Source organism: Lathamus discolor, chromosome 1 (genome assembly GCF_037157495.1).
Source record: "Lathamus discolor isolate bLatDis1 chromosome 1, bLatDis1.hap1, whole genome shotgun sequence".
Classification (NCBI taxonomy): domain Eukaryota; kingdom Metazoa; phylum Chordata; class Aves; order Psittaciformes; family Psittacidae; genus Lathamus; species Lathamus discolor.
In genome coordinates this window covers 93,703,126-93,722,903 of record NC_088884.1, presented here as the reverse complement: position 1 = coordinate 93,722,903, position 19,778 = coordinate 93,703,126, and the positions used below count along the sequence as shown (strand labels likewise).

Genomic DNA, 19,778 nt, shown 5'->3' with positions numbered 1-19,778 from the left:
ACTTCCCTCTCACAGGAGTGAAGGCAGCAGTACTGCTGGAATGCAGCAGTGTGAAACCCCAGCATATGCAGCATTAGGCAGTGGAAGACGTCCAGGACAGTTTCTTAAAGTCATGCCCACATTTTTCCATGGCTACCTTGCCCTCAGCATGGTGCCAGGGAAATAAATCCAGCTTTTGGGCCTTGAGTCAAACATCAACTGGATGTCTGAATTGACTAGTATTGTGACAGAGCCCAACTTCCTTCATTTGCACATACCATTTAGGATCACATCCTCCAGCATTTACTCAGCTTTTGCTGGCATCAGAAGAGCTTCTTGCATCACTCAGATGGTAATCTGGATGATCTCATAGATTTTTGTGTCTCTGTCTTCTGAGATTTGCACCATCAAGTCAAAGCAGTGACTTTTATTGGCAACACTGAATTCAGGCCAGACTTATTTGAAGTCATCACAAAGCTGCACTGATTTCCTATAGCTGGAGGAAATGTGGCCTGGCACCTGTTAGTGAGCAGCTGAGAAGTGAATGCCACATGGGAAGTCATCGTAAAGAAAGGATGCACTTTTGGAGTAAATTCACTGACCTCAGTGGTGTTGCTCCAGGTTTTAGCCACTGGAGACAGTTATGGATGCTAATCCTGCATGGCCTAGGTGGCTGCAAAAAGAGGAGAAAAGGCACACCTCTTCCCCCTGTGTTCATGTGTGTAACCTCACTAAATATGTATGGCTTACCTCCAACTCTTGGATGGAGCAGATTTTGCAGGCAGAAATCTCCCCTCAAGGTAGTTTTATCAGGAGAGATTCATCACTGAGTGGAGAGTGGGACTCTGCAGTTCCTGAGGTATGTGACCCACAGCAACTTTGGGAAAAGAGCTTCCATACGTCTACCACCTTCTTATAGCAATGAGTTATTCATATGCTGTCTGTAAATCCCACTTGCGGGTCTAATAGCAGATCTTCACAGAAGCTCCAAAGTTTAGTGTTGGATTAATTTGGCTGCAGAGCCTTTGTTTTATTTTACTTTTCTGGCAGAGTCAGAGGCTGTGCCTGCATATCTCAGCTTAACTCAGACTGAAGCTTTGGTTACCAACAGGAAGTTGCTTTAATGTATAAGAATTTGAGTGTGGGAGGGTATTTCAGACTCAGCAGCCTTTGCTTTGGCCACAGGACTGTGTGCAATTCCTCTGACTGTTTACTTTCTGCAGACTCACCCCAGGCAATGAAAGCTCCAGGCTGTCAGCAGTCCGATCAATTTCTGGAATTTGGGGTGATGAATGAATGTCCTCCATTGGAGGGGAAATCCAGAGCTCAGGTTCCTCAGGTGTTATTGAGCATCTGTGGAAAGGAACAGCGCAGCAGCAATCTGCAGCTCACCCTCCCGAGTGTGCACTCAGTGATTGGTCACTGAAGCTTTGCCTCTTTTCCTCCACTATGCAAAACAAACAAGGCCAGGGTGTATTGCCAGCCAGTGCAGCAATGTTGCTACATCTCTACCCATTGGTAAAGGGCAATCTGAGGTGAGAAGGAGGGAAGAATTAGGTCTAGAAGTCTAGATGCAGGGGTGTTTTTCAACAAAACGCATTTATTACCAAAGTGATTGAAAGTTTCCCTGAAGCAGAGGACAGATTTGTTAGCTGGTCAGTGGCTTGAGTTGTGTTAGATCACTGCAGGTTTGCTATTCTGCTCACCCCACTGGTGTAACCCCCACTGATATACTTAAGGATGTCCACCTGCTCCCTGCAGCAACAGTGGGAAGGTGGGAATTCCCAGCTAGGAGTAAATCACAATTTACTCTGGCTAGTTCACTTGACTAGCTAAAAGTTTTAGCTCCCCTTGGTACCTTTTGCTCTTTTTTAACTTGCAGTACCTCAGCAAGCAGTCTGTGAACATATCCCCTCCCCATATGTGTGTATATAGGTACATACATTCAGCACATGCACCTAAAGGGCTTCTATCTCCCATTTGTCATTTCTACATTAGCACTTTGGTGTGAAGTTTATTAGTGTAGTCTGTGATTTGTAGCCCTGTAACTCAGAGAAGAAGCCAGCTATGGCCTGAAAGCTGCCCTGAAAATCCCCTTGGTTACCTGCCATGACTCATTGTCCATGTTCCGTTGGGATAATCGGGCTTACAGGGCAGCATTCCTGCTGCCAGCCACCAAGTTCCTCCTAAGCATTGAACGAAACAAGGAAAACACATTCCTTCCATTGTTTCGAAGTCTCTCCTGTTGCAAGTTGCTGTGTGTTTGATATCAGGGTGAGAAAGAATCCAAGCTATGCTTTTTTTTCTGTCTTTTTAACAAATTTACTGGCTGGAGAAGAATGAGGAAAAATTACTTGAATTAAGCCTGTTGGGCCAATTCATCAATCCGGGTAAATCGATGCAGCTCTGCAGCTTCTGCAAAGTTGTGGGCAGAGGAAGCCACTGTAGGATTTGGCTGCCTATGCCCTGAGAGATGATATCTGGAGCAGACAAGAAACAGTAGGGTCCTTCTCAAAGACTCTAAGTCAGTCAGCTGTCTCTTCCACGTCTGTTCTTTCTTCCTCTCTTTCCAGAAAAGGAAATGGAGTAAAACTGTAGCAGGAAGCGCAAAGCTGCAGAGAGTGTCTAATCCAGTGCTCACCAGCCCCTCATTCTAGCCTACACGTGCTCTAAGTACCAGGCAGGAGCCTGTCTTGGCTCCCACGTGTCTAAGCCGCAGCCTGGTGCGAACAGCACAGATGGACTATCCTGGCACCAAGTACTTTCTCAAAACAGATCTCTGAAATACTCTTTCTTTTGCAATTTAAATCAGAGTGTTTGCTTGGTAATGCCTTCTTTCAAAAAGAAAGCTCTCAGAAGGTCCTGGTAGGACAACATCTGTGAATCCGGTAATCAACAAGAGTGAAGCTTGTATACATCAACTCTCACACTAATAACCAAGGCCCCACTGTTCCTATTCAAGCCTGTTGTCTGGTTAGTGTCAGGTAATGTCAGTGAGACCCTTTCTTTGTGCGGGGCAAAGTTCTCTATCTAAATATTGCCTGTCAAACATATGCTTAGGCGAGGGAAAATGAAGCTGCAGCACCCAGCCTGGCTCCTATACTGCAGTCTGCGGTAGGCCTGTGATTTGGGGTGATTTTATGTAAGTCACTTCACCTATCGAGGCCTTTGTTTCCTTTCCTGGAAGAAGGATAAATGCCCCTTCCTTGGATAAGACAATGAAAGAAACATGATAACCCAAAAGTGTGACATACAAGACCAATAACCATTAATTACAATGTTTGACTGTTCCCAAGTTCAGTTAAGGAGCAATCATTCTCATAGCTGCCATCACCTCTGAGTGATCCCAGCATCTCCTTCTGCAGCCTGGGCTGGAGAGCATTTCTTTCCAAAAAAGCCAATTTGTTTTTTCCGCAAACTCTGGCAAATTTTGCTGGAGCACTTGTGCTTTCATGCACTCTCAGCCATGCACACCTTGTCCCATACCAGAGAGGCAGCATGATGAGCACTGCTGTGGCCTTAGTCACTCCCATCCACAAAATAATCTTTCTGTACCATTTCTCTCTGCCTGCTTTTGGTGAAAGCAGGGAGAGAAGAGGAGGATGAGAAACAGGCTGTTTCCTGCATGTTGAGTTCAGAAAAACGGTAGGAAAAAATACGTACACGTGGCTGTCATCTCTGCTTTCTCACAGCACTTTTCTTTCCAGGGATGTGGTGGGGAGTTTCTCCCAAAGACTTGCGATGGTGGTAGGAAATCTGAGCAGAAACCTCTAATCCTCTGTTTCTTCACCACAGAGGGACTTCAGGGAGCCTGGTACCTGTCTCCCAGCTCTGATGCTCAGGGCCTGATGCAACACAGACATCCAAGTGACGCTTGTCAAAGGGAAAAACAAATAGTGTCTGACAGATCAGCTGAAAGCAACATGGAGGCAGGACATCTGCCTCTGCCACTGGGAAAGAGGCTGGGGAGAGAAATGAGGCCAGACGGGCCTTGGGTAGAGCCCTGAGCTTGGCTGGGGTATTTTTATCAAGTTTCTGTCATTTTTTTTCTTAGTTTATGACTGAGACTGCTAAAATCATAGAATCATAGAATAGTTAGGGTTGGAAAGGACCTCAAGATCATCTAGTTCCAACCCCCCTGCCATGGACAGGGACACCTCACACTAAACCATCCTATACAAGGCTTCATCCAACCTGGCCTTGAACACTACCAGGGATGGAGCACTCACAACCTCCCTGGGCAACCGATTCCAGTGTCTCACCACCCTAACAGGAAAGAATTTCCTCCTTATATCCAATCTAAACTTCCCCTGTTTAAGTTTTAACCCGTTACCCCTTGTCCTGTCACTACAGTCCCTGATGAAGAGTCCCTCCCCAGCATCCCTATAGGCCCCCTTCAGGTACTGGAAGGCTGTGAGAAACTCTGAAGGGATTTCCTGAGTGGGCAGTCTGCCTTTAGAAGTTGCAGAAATTAACATACTGTGGAAAAGAAGGTTGTTTCTTGGTATGAGGATATTCACACATTTCTCCTAAACCTTATGAAGTGAGGGGGTTTTAGTCTGAGCATAAAGAGGGTTTTGGGGAACAAGACTCTCCCTGTCCTATAGGGGTAAGAAGACACTCTTGCCCAAGATGCATGACATGAAATATCATTTCATATAGTTCAGGACTTTTTTCTAAAGAGTCCCTTTTTTTAGTCAGAATTATGAAGGGACAGAGCTCACTCCAGGTGTCTCCTGCCCCAGAACTTACCAGAAGGGCTTAATTGAGCCTAAAAAGAGAGATCCAGTGAAAAACACACCAAGCTGAAGCCATTAGGGTCCAACTTCTTTCAAATTGGCCTCGTCTGTTATGCTTATTTTTAGAACCATGACTGAATGTTAATTAAGAGCGACATTGCTTTGGGCAGATTGTGGCCTTGCTCTGTAGAAACCCTAATAGGCTTCTGAGTGCTTTAGTTTTCCCTTCATCTCCTGCTTAATAGCCACGCACAGGGACTGCAGCAGCACATTAGGATGCCTGTAGAACGTATCCCTCTTATGCTAGTGCTCCTTTAGATGTGTCCATCTTGGAGACAGGTGAAAATTCAGATTGTTGTTTCTGCTTTCTGTTGATGCAGGTACACCAGCACCCTGGGAGCTTACACACGAATTGCTACCATCAGGATCTCTCTGTATAGGAAGAGCCTACTGCACCTTGCAGCAGGTTACAGCTCAGGCCATACTACCTCTGCCACATTGTTATTAGTGTTACTTCTTAGTTACTTCTTAGGAACGTTTTAGTTTAAAAATATCACCAGCTTGAAATCTTTGCCACCATGAGGATGATGCCATAGGGATGTGCAGCTGCCTTTTTGGCTTGCTTTCGTGTTGCTGGATGCGTGGGATCAGATCCAAAAGGCACAAGCTTTGCACTTGCATCCAAGTATTTCTCCTCTTCTACAGGAGGAGGGTGTCTGCTGCAGGACACCCTTCCTTCCTACCTCCCAGATGAATGAGCCAGGCCATCCCTTCCAGCCCCACCAATCTCCCACACAGTCTCCTAGGCCACACGGCTGCTGGAAGGGGGAAGCATATCCACAGGGGATATGCTGCACATTTGTCTGCGGTGGCACAGTGACCCTCTTGGCCTTAGTTCTCTAAGTTTTCCCATCTTTCTTTGTCATGTTAACAGCAGCAGCTAGTCAAACTCATGCCTGCAGGTCATGGAGAATGTGTCCCAGTGACCACTGCTGCTGCCTGGATCCACAGGTAGACTCTGCTCCTTGGGGAGAGATGCTTTTCTTGAAAGGCTTTTCTTCAGTGTTCCCTATCTCTGCTGAGGAGGTTTTTGAAGCTTGCTGGGACAGAGTTAAAAATGAGCCCCCAGTCAGTGGCAGAAGAATAGTTGTTCACAAATGGTCTCTTCAGCCATCTCAAATGACGTGTTTGACAGACATAAGATTGATGAAAACTCAACTCTCCACAAGCTGCGTGGGTGTGTTGCAGTAGAAATAGGTCTCTTTACTGGGGCACTGATGACTCTGTGTTGCTAATTGATCAGCCACAACATCCCCTCCCTGACTTGCACTCATTAGCTTTCTAAAAGGCTGAGTTACATCCTGTGAGGATAAAATTCAGTCTGTGTTTCCTAAGGGAAGGTGCTTTCTTTGTGAAACCCTTCTCTTCTACCTTCAGCATCTTCCTTTGATAAAGGCTGAGTTACATCCTGCAAAGATAAAATTCAGTCTGTGTTTCCTAAGGGAAGGTGCTTTCCTTGTGAAACCCTTCTCTTCTACTTTCAGCATCTTCCTTTGATACTCTTATGCTATGTCTACTCTACAGAGCAAGGATGGCTTCGGATGGTTTTAGTTTGTAACCTTGGGAAAAAGATACATCAGTCTTTCAGTTACACTGTGAAGAAAGCTTTGGATGGTTGTTCTGTAGATGCTGATTCATTTGTAGAGTTAGTAACAAAGTATCTTTATAAAGTTCCATCACTGTTTTGCATACCAAGCGTTAAAATAATCCAGGGATTACAGGGAAGAACATGTTCAGCTCTTCGCAATAAGCACTAGCTACAGAGCTATTAATGGTAAAGGGCCTCAGGAATGTCAGTATGGTCCTTGCAGCCCAGACGGCATCAAGCCTCTGCCATACCGCATTAGAGGAGACTGCTAATGTGCCGGTCACGTTTCTGTCTAAAAATGCTGTGGCTCGTATAGCAACAAGGAGCATCCAGATAACAGCAGCTGGACAAGATTAAAGACTATTCGTTTCCCTTTTTTCCAGTTTACGTGGTAAATTTGGCAATATCTGGTGGGTAATCAGTGTTACAGCTGCCATGGGGCCTGTTTAGGTGCCAGCACTGCACCAAGGTCCTCTGCCTTCTCTGGGTATCTTTGCTTCGAGGCATTTGTCGTGATGCCCAGGTTATCTGATCACTGGAGGTGTCCATGAGGAAACAGGGGTCTCCTTTCCAGCTTTGGCATTTACAACAGAGGGATCACTTTCTCTTTTATCTGAAGTGGAGAATTTTTTAGTACTAAGATTGTCCAGACGTTTTTACAAGTATGGTGCAGGTGCAGCCCTTGAGGAACTAGTGTGAAGGATAGGGGGATGAGGTAGTTTTGTTATTTTTGTTGTTATTATTATTGTCACTGTTATTATTATTACTACAGTTCTGCATTTTGAAATCCTACAACTGCCTGGAACAAAGAGTGAGCTGTTGCTCCTGGCTTTGTTGAAGGCAGCTGAGCCGTGCCAAATTCATACCACTGAAAGATCTAGTGACTTACTTGTCTTCACTCAAGTCAGGAATTTGCAAGCTTTATCACTCAGCCAGTTTGTCTGGGATGAATCAGGATCTCATGTTGTGGGCTTTACAAAAATGGTTCTGCCCCATTTGATTAAACTCTTTTGAGTTTAATCTTGCTCTGGTTTTTATTGCTTCCGAAGTTGTGCTCTGCAGTAAACCAAGTGTAACCAAAAGTCATTGCAGAACTGACAGATTAACCATGTTCAACTCCTCTTCAATCTGTAATAAGAGGTGGCTGTTCTCCTTTAGAGAACACTGTGGAGTGAGCACTGTGGTGCTCACTGTCTTATTGCACAACAGTTCCAGTATTTTCCCCTAATAAGGCAATAATAATTATAAAGAAAGAGGGGAGATTTAGATTAGATATGAAGAAGAAGCTTTTCCCTGTGAGGGTGGTGAGGCGCTGGCACAGGTTGCCCAGAGAAGTTGTACCTGCCGCATCCCTTACAGTGCGCAAGGCCAGGTGGGATGGGGCTTGGAGCAACCTGGTCTAATGGAAGGTGTCCCTGCCCGTAGAACTGGATAAACTTTAAGGTCCTTTCCAACCCAAACCATTCTGATTCTACGATTCTATGCTAAGCTTAAGGAGGTAGGGTGAAGCAAGGTGCTATTTTCAGGTGCCACAGAAGGGTGAAGCTATGAACATCTTGGCATTCCGTGAACAACCCCACAGGCACTGGCAGCATCAGCTGTGCCTTGCTTTTACACCCTGGAAACAGGATCAGACCCAGTGTTCTCTGCCTTTCAGTGCACATATTTGCAAAAATACCCCCCATACTCCCATCCTGGAGATGCCCTGAGTAAGTCTGCAACATGAGCTGGAGTTCATGTGTACTGCAGTGCTTCTCTTGGTTTAAGCTTGGCTAAGATTCAGTTACCCTTAATCCATGTTTCTAGGATCAGGTAGGTGTGGAAACAAGGCAAGGTTATTCCACACAGAGCTGGCATGGCAAGTCTTTTGACTGAAATTCACAGCTTTGCTGTCCATATGTTGTATTATTACAAGGATATTGACCAAAAGGGTTTAAAATACCTGTGGCTCAGAAGACTGGCTACACAGCTCCCTGCAGCTTTTTGCTGATCAAATCAAAGGATAAGATGCTTTGCTATGATCATTCAGTTTGTTTTCACAAGTAAAATTAATGCTGGAGGCTTGTTCTACTCTAAAGTACAAGGAGTCCTTAAATCTCTGCAACGGAAAAGGCAAGAATGTGGCTTATTGTTAATGGTTTGTCAACTTCCCATCCGGCAGTGTTCAGCTTCCTCATTTCTATGGGGAAGGAACTTAACAAAAGAGCCCTGTTTTAAACAACACCTACACATGTAATGGTAAAGCAGTGCTCAGTTCAGCTTGCCTTATGTATGCCTCCATTGCAGCTTTCCTTAAGACAGCTCTGTCACAACAAATGTTGAAAAGAATGTCACTTTTTCTTTCCTCTTTTGGCTGCTGATAAGGGAGTGACCTGTGCTTCTGAAATCTGTATGGAAAAACTACTGGTGAAGTGGTTCTACCTCTCACTTTTTGCCAGTGCTTTTCCATGTCATAGAACATCAGCCAGTGCTGGCATTTATTTGTAACAGACATGACAGACATAACAGACATTTTTCACTTTGTGCATTTTCCTGTACCATTTCTTTTCACAGTCTTAGGCAGTACTGAATAGTCCTCTTTTGGCATCTGGTATGCATCTGCAGAGGGCATTTTAATCTGTATACCGACTTATTCAGGACATGCTTTACTGTGACATTTTCAGTGAGACAGAGACTTTAAAGATGTGTCATATCCTCTTTTTGCATTAATGCTTTCTAAGTAGTCAAGGTTGTCCTGCAGGCTGTCACATTTGGGACTTCAGTGGTACACAGTGCTGCTCCTTGTTCTCACAGGGAGAATGAGGAGCTGTGGAGATGACTGCTAGAGCAGGGGGAGAGATCGCCCCTGGAAAGCAGTGAGAAGATTAAGGACAAGCCCAAAGGCTGGGGGGAAGCAGAGTCTGCAGCATGTTCAGGGTACTTGATTGCTAATCCCCTGCTTTGACTTTCCATTGCACCATTATGTGCTTTAAATAAGGTTGTTGGTACTTTTTTTTTTTCCTGCTAAGAGCTGATGGAGGCTGGCCTGAGCCTTGGTGATTTGGTGACAGCACACACTGCGGGGGGACAGCTGGAGGACGCATATTGTGGCACTTGGTAGTCATGTCCCTTCCTGCATTTTTACCAGCACTGAGGAGAGATCAAAACAGCATTGTGCAGGCTCCCACCCCCTCGTGGTATTGGATCCTTTAGATGACTTTGCCAGCTGCCACTTGAAAATTAAGAGAACCTTTTGAGAAAAGTGCTCCTCCAGCACCTATTCCAATCACATGTGGGAGTCCACATGTAGCCCAACCTGTAAACTCATCCCAGGCTCATCCCAAGCAAGGAGGCTTCTGGCTGGGAGGTAGAGGGGAAGATCCTCTGCATTTGGCAATAACTGCTTTGTCTGCCTTGTGTGCCTGTGCCTCTTGTCTTGCAAATATTGGGGGAGTGTTGTGTGAATGTCAGGAGCTGTGTGTGATCACTGCTTGATTCGCTGGAAGAGGTGAGTATATAGCAGTGAAACAGAAGTGAGCATGAGCAATTTTAAGCAGCTGTTGGTGTTACTATACATTTCATTTACATCTTCCATGGAAGGTCTGGCCTGTTGCTGATGTGCAAAATCCTTCTGCTTTCACCTAGGCGGAGTGAAACTCCAGGCCGGCCTCATTCCTGGCATTCAAGCAAACTTGTGGAGAACCAGCCCAATCCCAGCATGATGCAAATATCTCAGGGTACGCTTGGCACCCCTTGGCATCAGTCCTACCACTCCAGGTAAGCACTACATGGCTGTGATCCTGTGCTTCTTGGGCAGAGAGGTAAAGCAGAATCACATCATAGAATCATAGGAGGGTTTGGGTTGGAAGGGACCTTAAAGCTCATCCAGTTCCAACCCTCTGCCATGGGTAAGGACTCTTCCACTAGACCAGGTTGCTCAAAGCACCATCCAACCTGAGCTGACAGGTTTACAAACAGCCAGGTCATTAGGATTAGGGTTAGGAGGGCTTTGGTTCCTGTTTGGTTACCCAGATAAAGTAAGTGGCTGTGTTTTCCTCCTTTAAGTGCTCTATGAGGTGATTAACAGCTAGGAAATTAATTACTTTTAAAATCCCCCTTCCCACCAAGATGGGAACCCACTGTCAGGATGTTAATGCAGTTTTCTATAGAACTGATGGCAGGAGCTAGAGTCTTGCTCTGCATTCCATGGGCTGTCCCTGTGTGGAAACACAGCATGGATTTTTCCCCAGCAAAGGAAAAGAAATCCGAAGTAGAAGTCAGCCTATTAAAAAAAAAAAAAAGAGGGAGGAAAGGGTGTAGGTATAGTGCATCTGTGTCTGTCAGCACAACCAAGCCACTCTCAGGAACAGCCAACTAGTGCATCACCAACAATACTCCCTGGATGAGAAGTTCAGCAAGGGATTTCCTGGTTTTAGCTATCACTTTCTGCAGGGGTCAGCTCTATCATAGCTGTATGTACATGACTGCTTCTCTAAGAAGTTAGCACAGGGGTTTATCAGTCCCCAAAAGACTAAACTAGTAACCTTAGTGCTGTTAAAAGAAGGTGGTACGAGGCCACTCTGGTTTTGGCCATGGGAGATTGGAAGCAGTGATGGGGTTGTTTCTGTGAGGCCATGTAGTGTGATGAGTATGGGGAGGAGACAGACCCCACAGCTACCATCAGCAGTCCAAAAATGTACTGGGGGTAAACCCTGGGACAGCTTGAGGGGGTTCAAGTTTAAAATCTGCCCTTGGAGTGTTTTCCCTGGTAAGGCAGAAGGGTTTCAGGTGTGGGAAACTCTCCTTATAGCCGCTGTATTAACACATTCCTTTTACACGCAAGACTGAGCCTTGGCAGAGGGGAGGAAGAAGAAAATAGCATTAAAAAGAATAAAGTTAGGAGATGGTTGCAGAAGAATGTATGTTCATCTCTGGACTTCAGCACACATCATGCTGTAGCAGATTCATTTCCCACTGAGGGGCTTTGCTTCCCACCCGCAGCTCCTGGCAGAGCCTTTGGCAGTCCAGCTCAGTCTCCAAAGAGGAGCACGGGGAACATCTAGCGGCCAGCTGTCCAGGGCTGTGCTGGGCACTGCCAGGGAGATACTTACGTGAAACTAAAATAGAGTGGTGCATTTAAACGAGTAGGCCAGCTTTTCCCTGAGAGTTGCCATATCTCTTTCTGCCTGTGCCTGAGCTCCTTTGCATCCCTCTGCAGAGCTGCTGCTTTTCGACCTTGCAGGCAGGATTCCTCCTGCCTTTCCTCACCCTTAGCAGCCTTCCCCTCCCTGTCTGTTCTTTGGGCTTGTGGGTATTAATCCAGCTACAGGTGGAGGTGTCTGGTTGGGATACAACTGGAGGAAGCTTTAGGCTTTTCAGCAGATGCTTGCTGGGGAGGGTTTTACCTGCTGTCTCCTTGATTTCCAGACTGCTATGCATCCCCAGCTCCTCCGCTACACAGAGCAGGGTTAGGTTTGTTATTCCAGTGGAGCAAAGCAGGTAGAAATGGAGCTTGCCTTTCCAGCTTGCATTCTGGCAAACCCAGGCTCCTCTCCGTTCCTGCTTCCAGCTCCAAGCCTTGCTCTGCCACCCTTTGCATGGGACAGCAATCTTTCCTTTCATGGTGCTTTCCTGTGTTTCTGCCAGCGCAGCGCACATAGATGCACAGGGAACTACAGAAAAACAATATGTAAGGGAGTGGAGCTGGGAACAGAGGGAAGAAGAGTGAAATCCCCAGGCTACAATCCCAAATCCTCAATGCATTTGCTTGGATGTGGGAGAAGAGATTATCCAGGGGAAACTGGCTCCCCTGTAAGGAGGTACTGTGGCTGGCACAAGATGCTCCCTTCTCAGTGATGGAAAGATTTCTGAATATCCTTCTTTTTGAAGGCAGTGAGCCCTCTTCTGAAACACATGTACCTCAGAGCAGGTGCCAAGATGTCCTGCATGTCCTCCTATGTGAGGAGGTGGCTGTGAAGACTTCCTGGGGCATTCTCAAACCCCTTCTACTGTTGCACCTCCCACTTGCCTCCACACACAACCATATGCATCTTTTCTCTGTCTTGTCAGTTTAGTTTTCTCACAGCAAACAAACTATCCTTGGGACAGCTGAATTTCCAGGAAGCCTGCCAGGACATAGCCTTCCTCTCCATAAAAAGAAATGAAACTGGGAAAAAAAGGAAGAGATTAGATTCTCCCCAGAATGCCTCTCGTGCTCCTCTCCTCCTCCTCGGTGGCGTTGGGGCTCATTCAGCTTTCCAAGTGCCTTGGATAGGTTTGATGGGTGGGGTTGATCCTCCCTGGCTCCAGTGATGTACCATCTTTCTGTCTGTATTTCCCTCCCACCCTTCTGTGGTAAATAAGAGCCATGTGTTGCAATGTCAAGCAGTTCCTCTTCGTGAACTGGGATGACTGCAAACAGGGGATGGAGTAAGGCCCAAATATGGGTTTTCATCTCAAAACTAAACATCTTGCTTCTGAGCTCACTTATAAGTTGTTGTGCCTCTCCTCTGCTGGCAGTGCGTTTTTACTCTCCTCTTGCTCTTCCCCAGCTCCTCCACCAGCGATCTCTCTGGCTATGAGCATGGCTATCTGAGGAGAAGTCCTGACCAATACAGCTCCCGGGGCAGCATGGAGAGCTTGGACCACTCCTCCCCTGGCTACCACCCTTGTCACCTCTCCCCAGCCAAGTCCACCAACAGCACTGACCAGCTCTCCCACCTCCACAACAAGAGAGACTCTGCCTACAGCTCCTTCTCCACCAACTCCAGCATCCCCGAGTACCCCGCTCCTCCATTCACCAAGGAATACTCCTGCTCCACAGACAGCATGCAGCCCCAAGGCAGCCCACACGAGAGGATGAGGCAAGCTGACATCAGGTATGTCAAGACAGTCTACGATGCCCAGCAGGGGATCTCCAAGGAATATGAGGTGAAGTCCTCTGCCTTGCTTCCAAGCTGTGAGGCCCAGGTTTCACTGGATGATTGCAGCCACAGCAGGCTCTTCAGCCGGCACAACACAGCTCCCTCCTGGGCTCAGCCAGGCCAGGGCCCCTTGGACAGCAAAAACCAACTCCCCAAAGGACCTCCCTTGCCTCCCACCCGCAGCGACAGCTATGCAGCAATCAGACATCACGAGAGGCCCAGCTCATGCACTGGCCTTGATCTGAGCAAGCCTGGTCGAACCCAGCTGAAAGGGACCTGGCCTCCCTTTGTCAGCACCCTGTCCCAGGGGCCAGTGCTGAAAACCCCCTTTGGAGAAGGACATCTGCACACTGTGGTGGAGAAGAGCCCAGAGAGCAGCCCCACCATGAAGCCCAAGCAGAGCTACTCCCAGCCAGCCCAGCCGGGGCAGCCCCTGCTGCCTACTGGTGTCTACCCAGTACCCTCCCCAGAGCCGCACTATGCACAGGTGCCCCAGCCTTCTGTAAGCAGTAATGGGATGCTTTATCCAGCTCTGGCCAAAGAAAGTGGGTACTCTCCTGCAATTCCAGCTTCTTATGACAAGGCCATAGCCAGCAGCACCCAGGGCCTTGATGAGAATGAAAGCCAAAGCACTACAAACAGATCGATCGTCTTCTACCAGCCCCTAGCAGCTGAGATAAAGCGTGATGCTGCAGCAAAACTTCTTCAGCAAAAAGCTCCTAGCATGGCAGGCCCAGAAGTCTGCCTGACCACCTCAAGAAGGGAGGAGTTGTTACCTCCTTACAAAGGAGTACACAGCAACCGAGAGACCTGCACAAGTACTGCACAGGCCTCCAAACACAGTTTTCAAGCTCCGCAGCCCCAGCTGAGGGATACTGGTGAGAGAAGAGCCCATTACCAGCCCAAAGAGGACTGGACAGCTGAATCCCAGGAGGACAAAAATGGCAGCGCACAGATAAACGAGAGAGATGCTGCTGCTCACCACCAGTGGTGTCACAGCAAGGCCCAGCAGTATGGCTTCTCCTCCTTGCAGAACGTCCCAGAGAGCTCCAGGAGGCAAAGCAACTCTGAGGTCAGAGATGTGCAACCGGGTGAGAGTTATTCCAACACCAAACTGTCCTTCTTGAGCAGCAGCAGCAAAGAGAAGGATCACAGGGGACAGGGGCACAAACAGTGGAGTGATGTGGACCCACAGGCCTTTGCAAGGCAGGAGGAGGGAGGCAGGAATGTCACTCCATTCCATGCTGCTGGGCCAAAGTGTGAGGAGCCCCCTTCTCCACAGCACCCAAAGACCTCTGATTTCGGGAGGAGCCAGCTCAGCTCTAACAGCACCCAAAGCTTTCCCTATGGCAAAGCAGATGCTGGCAAGTCCCGCTGCTCAGTGCTAGAAAAGGTCAGCAAGTTTGAGCAGCGAGAGCAAAGCACTAACCAGCCCCAGAGTGCTGGTATTCCCAGCTTTGGCCAGCACTATGGGCCGAGCAGGACCAGCCAGCCCTCCAGTGTGAGGTGCTCTCTGTACAGCCTGGAGGACATGCAGAGCAAGTTCCATGAGCCCAGCCAGCTGCCCTGCAAGCTGGGCAGGATCTCCAGCCCCTCCATCAGGAATGGGAAGCTGGAGGAGGCTAACTGGCACCCTGTAGAGCTGCAAATGGTGGCTTCGGAGAAACAGGCAAGACCCAGCGAATACTACAGCCTGTGTCCTGAAAATGAAGCACAAATACGGGCAGCTCAGCTCCCAAGGAGTAAAAGCACATTCCAGCTGGAAGCTGAGCCTGAGAAGGAAGTCCTCTGGAAGGATAACATCCATGATGCCCACGGATCGCAGCTGGACACACCATTTAACAGAGCTTACAGGAACAGCATCAAAGATGCTCAGTCCAGGGTCTTGAGAGCAACTTCCTTCCGTCGCATCAGCCCCCCATTCGGGAGCACACCCAAGAGGACAACACAGAGGCCTTCTTCAGCCCATGTGGGCATGAGGAGCATGGTGCCATCTCCACACACCCCGAAGGAGAGGCACAGTATCACCCCAACAGAAGGCAGCCTGTCCGCCCTGGACTATGCCAAGACACAGCACATCTTGCGCATTGGGGGCCGAAAGCGGCTGACAGCAGAGCAAAAGAAGCGGTCTTACTCGGAGCCAGAGAAGATGAATGAGGTGGGCATCTCTGATGGGGAGCCATCGCCTTTCTCCTTGCAGAAGAAAAGCATCCATTTTGCGTTCCCAGAGAATACGGTGGCTGATCGCCGTAAGATCTTCGAAGGGGATGGCAAAGCTTCTTCCACAGCCAGCCTCTCCAAACCGGAGCTCAAGCAGCTCCAGCAGAACGCCCTTGCTGACTACATTGAGCGCAAAACAGGGAGACGTCCATCCTCGCAAGATGTGGGGCTGCTGAGGGAGCGCTCCCACAGCTCCTACCTACAGCCATGTGGCCCAGACAGCCAGAGCCTTTCCTCTGCCTCCAGCATGAACTCTCTCCAGGACCAGAACATTTACCGCCGGAGAGAGTCCATAGAGCGGATATCCAGGACAAGGCAGATATCTTCTACTCTTCCTCCTGGTCTGATGGGCTGCTTTGACATGAGTGGAGATGAGAAGAAGACAGGGCACCAGGACAGCTCAGTCACAAGCCGACCGAAAGCAGAGAGGTGCCGGGATTACAGAGCCAAAACAGAGCTCATCAAAGGCACGCAGACAGACCCTTTGGGCATGCAGGGCCAGCCTTGCTACAGAAAGCAGGAGCAGGTCTTTGAAATACCCTCCACTGCCAGGAAATCTGGGAAATCAGTGTCTGTGGAAGACTTGCTTGATAGGTACGACAACCAGACATTCCCTGTGCATATACGTTCCAGGTCGTCTCCCACAGCAGATAAGAAACACCAGGTATGTGAAAACGGGATCACACGTGCAGACAAGAAGGGCTCTGAACCAGGGAATGTTGGGATGTGGGATTAGCAAGCTGATGTTCAGTCATGGCTGTTACTCCATTCGTTAGAGGTTAAATACATGTTGAGATAGGGACACTTTATTGTGTTTAAATTACCAGGATGCTGTTTTAACTGCTCACTGGTGAGGTGCTGCTTCTATTCAGTTTTCTTAATGCTGGGGCTACTTCAGAGATTTCAGAGACGCTGAAATGCAGTTCTTGCTGCTCTGGATGTCCCATCCCATCCTGTTTTACCTGTTTTTCATGGAATCATCATGGTAAAAAGCATCACGGAAGAAGCACTCAGCACTTTCTGGTGGGCCATACCATTAAGGTGGTGATAGGCTGCTGCTGCTCTTCTGCCTTATCCAAGTTCACTGGTGCAAAGTAGAGAGGACTAAAGGCTGCTTGAAATCTCCCTTGCTCACACTGTGCCCAACAGTGTTGGGAAGTGTGCACTAAAGGCTCTGCCAATAACCATTATGTTTTGCCTCCAGCCCTGGAGGGAAACATTGCGGAGAAAACTCAGTTGAGACCCTGGCCGCTCATCCCATGTACCCTGCTTGGCAGTTGGAAACATTGCACTGATGTCACAAACAGGGAATTTGACTGACTCTGATGATGGTAAATACTAGAAACAGGCTAACTTCTTAAAGAACAACTGCCCAGGCCAGCTCTTCAACTGCCTGAAATCTCTTTAGACCTATTTAGGTAGCTACGTCTGGTCAAGCCACATGGATTTACAGTCTGCTGCCCCATCCCTCTTTCCACACCAGGCTCATTCATCATGGGGGGAGGGAGGAAACAACCAAAGGAGCCGTCCTCCCAAACTCACTGTGTGCTTCATTCTAAATGTCCTCCTTCAACAGACCTCAGATCCCACGCTACATTTTTAAATAGAGAGAATTCAAAAAGCAGCTTGTGAATATCAAGTGACCGGAATACATTTCCACAACCACTCCTGTCTGATCCCATTGTCAGTGTTTTTCTACACCTGCCAGGCATCAGTCTCATCTGTGCCATTTTGTCACACTTGCCAATCATGAAGTCTTGTTCAGTAAGAGGACAGTCCTTAAGAAAGGGCTTGGGTGAAGGCCAAGCTGTGACTCTTTCTCTGCCTCCTCAAGCAGCCTGAGCAGCTCAAAACCAGCCATCCAGAAAGAGAAATATCACTAAAACATGCTTTTCGGTGACAGGTTGAACGACAGGCAGCCCTAGTTTGTCTTTACCCAGCCTACTCTCTTGGGCAGGGGACATACAGGGTAGTTCTGGAGATCTTTATTTCCCCCTTGTTGGCTCATTTTTAATCTTGCAGCCAAACCAGAGATTCTGCCTGTTGGAAGGTGACTTGAGGAAGACAACGAACACTTACAGGAGGAGAGTGGAGGAGAGGAGAGCCCTTATTGCTGTTTGACAGGGATGTAGCTGTATCCTCTTCTGGAATGAGAATTTAGTCCCATAGGCAGCCAGGCACTTGGAAAAATCCTGTTCTTAAATCCTAATTCATGAAAGCACGTTCCAATATACATACCAATCCATAAGTGTCTGTTTGAATGGGAAGTATATGTTTAAGTGCTCATTTCATTAGGTTTGCTTCTGATCTGTCTCCAATACAAAACCACAGCTATGAAAGTGGGGGACGAAGCCAAAGAAACAGGGTGACTTTTTATTTGTTATTATTATTTTTTGGGAATCTTTTCAGATTTTTTGGTGGGAAATGTTTATTTCCAGGGTAGCAGCAGATTTCTCTGCTTCGCTGTATGTTTTTCAGCACACAATGTCTAACATTCCTTTCAGGCTGCATATAAATCACATTGCAATGTCACTGTAGGAATTTGTTTAAAGATATTAAGAAATTGAATTATTAGTTCTCAGCCTTCAGAACACATTCTCAGCCTTCCTTCCTCTCTGCTTTTTTAGTTTGTCTCAGCCTGTACATCTCCCAGCTCCCGAACTCCTAAACCAAGATCTGCACTTACCCTCCCTCTGCAGCAACACTAACCAAAAAAAATCACTTACTGAGGGTGCAGGGAAGGGGACACTGAAATGCTCTCTGCTGGAAAGACTGTATGGGAGAAAATACCAACCCTTTCCAAGGCAGGCTGAGCATTTGCTTTCATGTCTTATAATAGCCTGATGTCCTATGGTGGGAGCTCTAGGGCAGAGAGAGTCAGGTTCACAAAGGTATTTCAGCTGCAACATTTATCTGGTTTTAGAAGGTACAAATGCCTAAAGAGGAGGTAGTTCCTGTGCTTTGGTTTTCCAAAGAGCCAAGCGCTGAACATTGTGAAGTTTTTCAGCACTTCTGCGTGTGGCTGGAGTTTCCAGCCTTTTTGTCATTCAGTATCTCTGCAGAGTTTCTGTCTTGTTTTGGCACTGGGCTTGGGCACAGATTGTTCGCTGTTTACCTTCCCAGTTAAGGCTGCTTCAGTGATGTCTCAGCTTTTTGACTGCATGTAGAACAAAGCTGAGTAGCAGGTCCCAAGGATACCCTTGAGCATGTTTTTAGAAGAGGCAAGGACTTGCTGAGGGGTTTTAAGAAGACATGTCTCTGAATAAGTCTGCCTGTTGGTCCACAGTCCATCCAGAAAAAGGCAGGCAGGTCCTCTGAGCAGGAGTAGAGTTCTCTTACTCTGAAATGTCAGTGTTTTCATACTTTGCTTCGCCTTCTGCTTACTGCTAATATTGTCTTTGCACTCCAGGACCTGCTGAGAAGGGAAAGCAGTGAATTTGGCCCCATGGTGAGAGATCCATTCTACGTGGTCAGTGCAGGAGCCAGGTAGGTACATGCTGATGTCCCCTTTGTCACTCAGTGCAGAATAAGCTCCTGCCATCCTGCTGCCAGCAGCAGTTGTCACATGTTGTCTATGTAAATGGATGGGTCATAACAAACTAGAGAAAATATCTGCAAAGGCACAGTTCTGGGTCTGTGTATCCAGCAGAGTTAGGAGGAATAAGTTGCCGAGAGCCTTTGTTTTCCCATTACAGACATTAATTCACTATCAAGGCCTCCTCATGTCATTTTGGAGCATGTTTGTACAACGAATTTCCAGTTGTGTAACTTCCAAAATGTGTTTGATCTGCTGTTAGACTCGCATCCAGATTCTGTCATAACTGACGGATTCTAAAGGAAAAAGTATCCCAATATCCCAATCTGTCTCGTTTTCTCCAGTCCAGGATGCTGCCTCCCCAGAAGCAGTGAACATTTGCGTGGACTAAAAGCAGCAGATTTCATTTATCTTACTGAATTGGGAGCTTCTGTTTAGGCTGCTTCCCTTTATGCAGGCATGATATTTTGCTCAGCTAGAGGGGAAAGAGAAATGTTTTTAAAAATAGAAAAGTGTAATCATAAAACTCATAATATTAGGACTTTACATAACTATCCACTTAGCAGTGGATTGTTTTGAAGTTAACTAGAACTGAAGTTGATCTTGCTGTATTTACATTTAAATAATAAATAGATGTTTGCCTTAAGCTCTGAGTGCTCAAATAGCTAACTCATGTTACAGTAAAGACCGTAAAGAGGGACTCAAAGAATTATTCACAAAGGAGCTCTGTTGCTCATAAGCTCTCAGTAAATGTC

At 47.3% G+C, this 19,778-nt stretch overlaps 1 protein-coding gene across 5 annotated transcripts in view; it reads left to right on the top strand.

Annotated features, from left to right (window-relative positions):
• The window catches only part of SHROOM3 (shroom family member 3), a 98,924-nt gene that overhangs the window by 67,031 nt on the left and 12,115 nt on the right, over positions 1 to 19,778 (top strand). For all 5 annotated transcript variants that reach the window (XM_065686797.1, XM_065686789.1, XM_065686778.1 and 2 more), the window contains 3 exons: positions 9,991 to 10,122; positions 12,897 to 16,152; positions 18,898 to 18,974. In XM_065686797.1, coding sequence (XP_065542869.1) covers positions 9,991 to 10,122; positions 12,897 to 16,152; positions 18,898 to 18,974 — 3,465 coding nt within the window. The remainder of the gene's footprint in view (positions 1 to 9,990; positions 10,123 to 12,896; positions 16,153 to 18,897; positions 18,975 to 19,778) is intronic.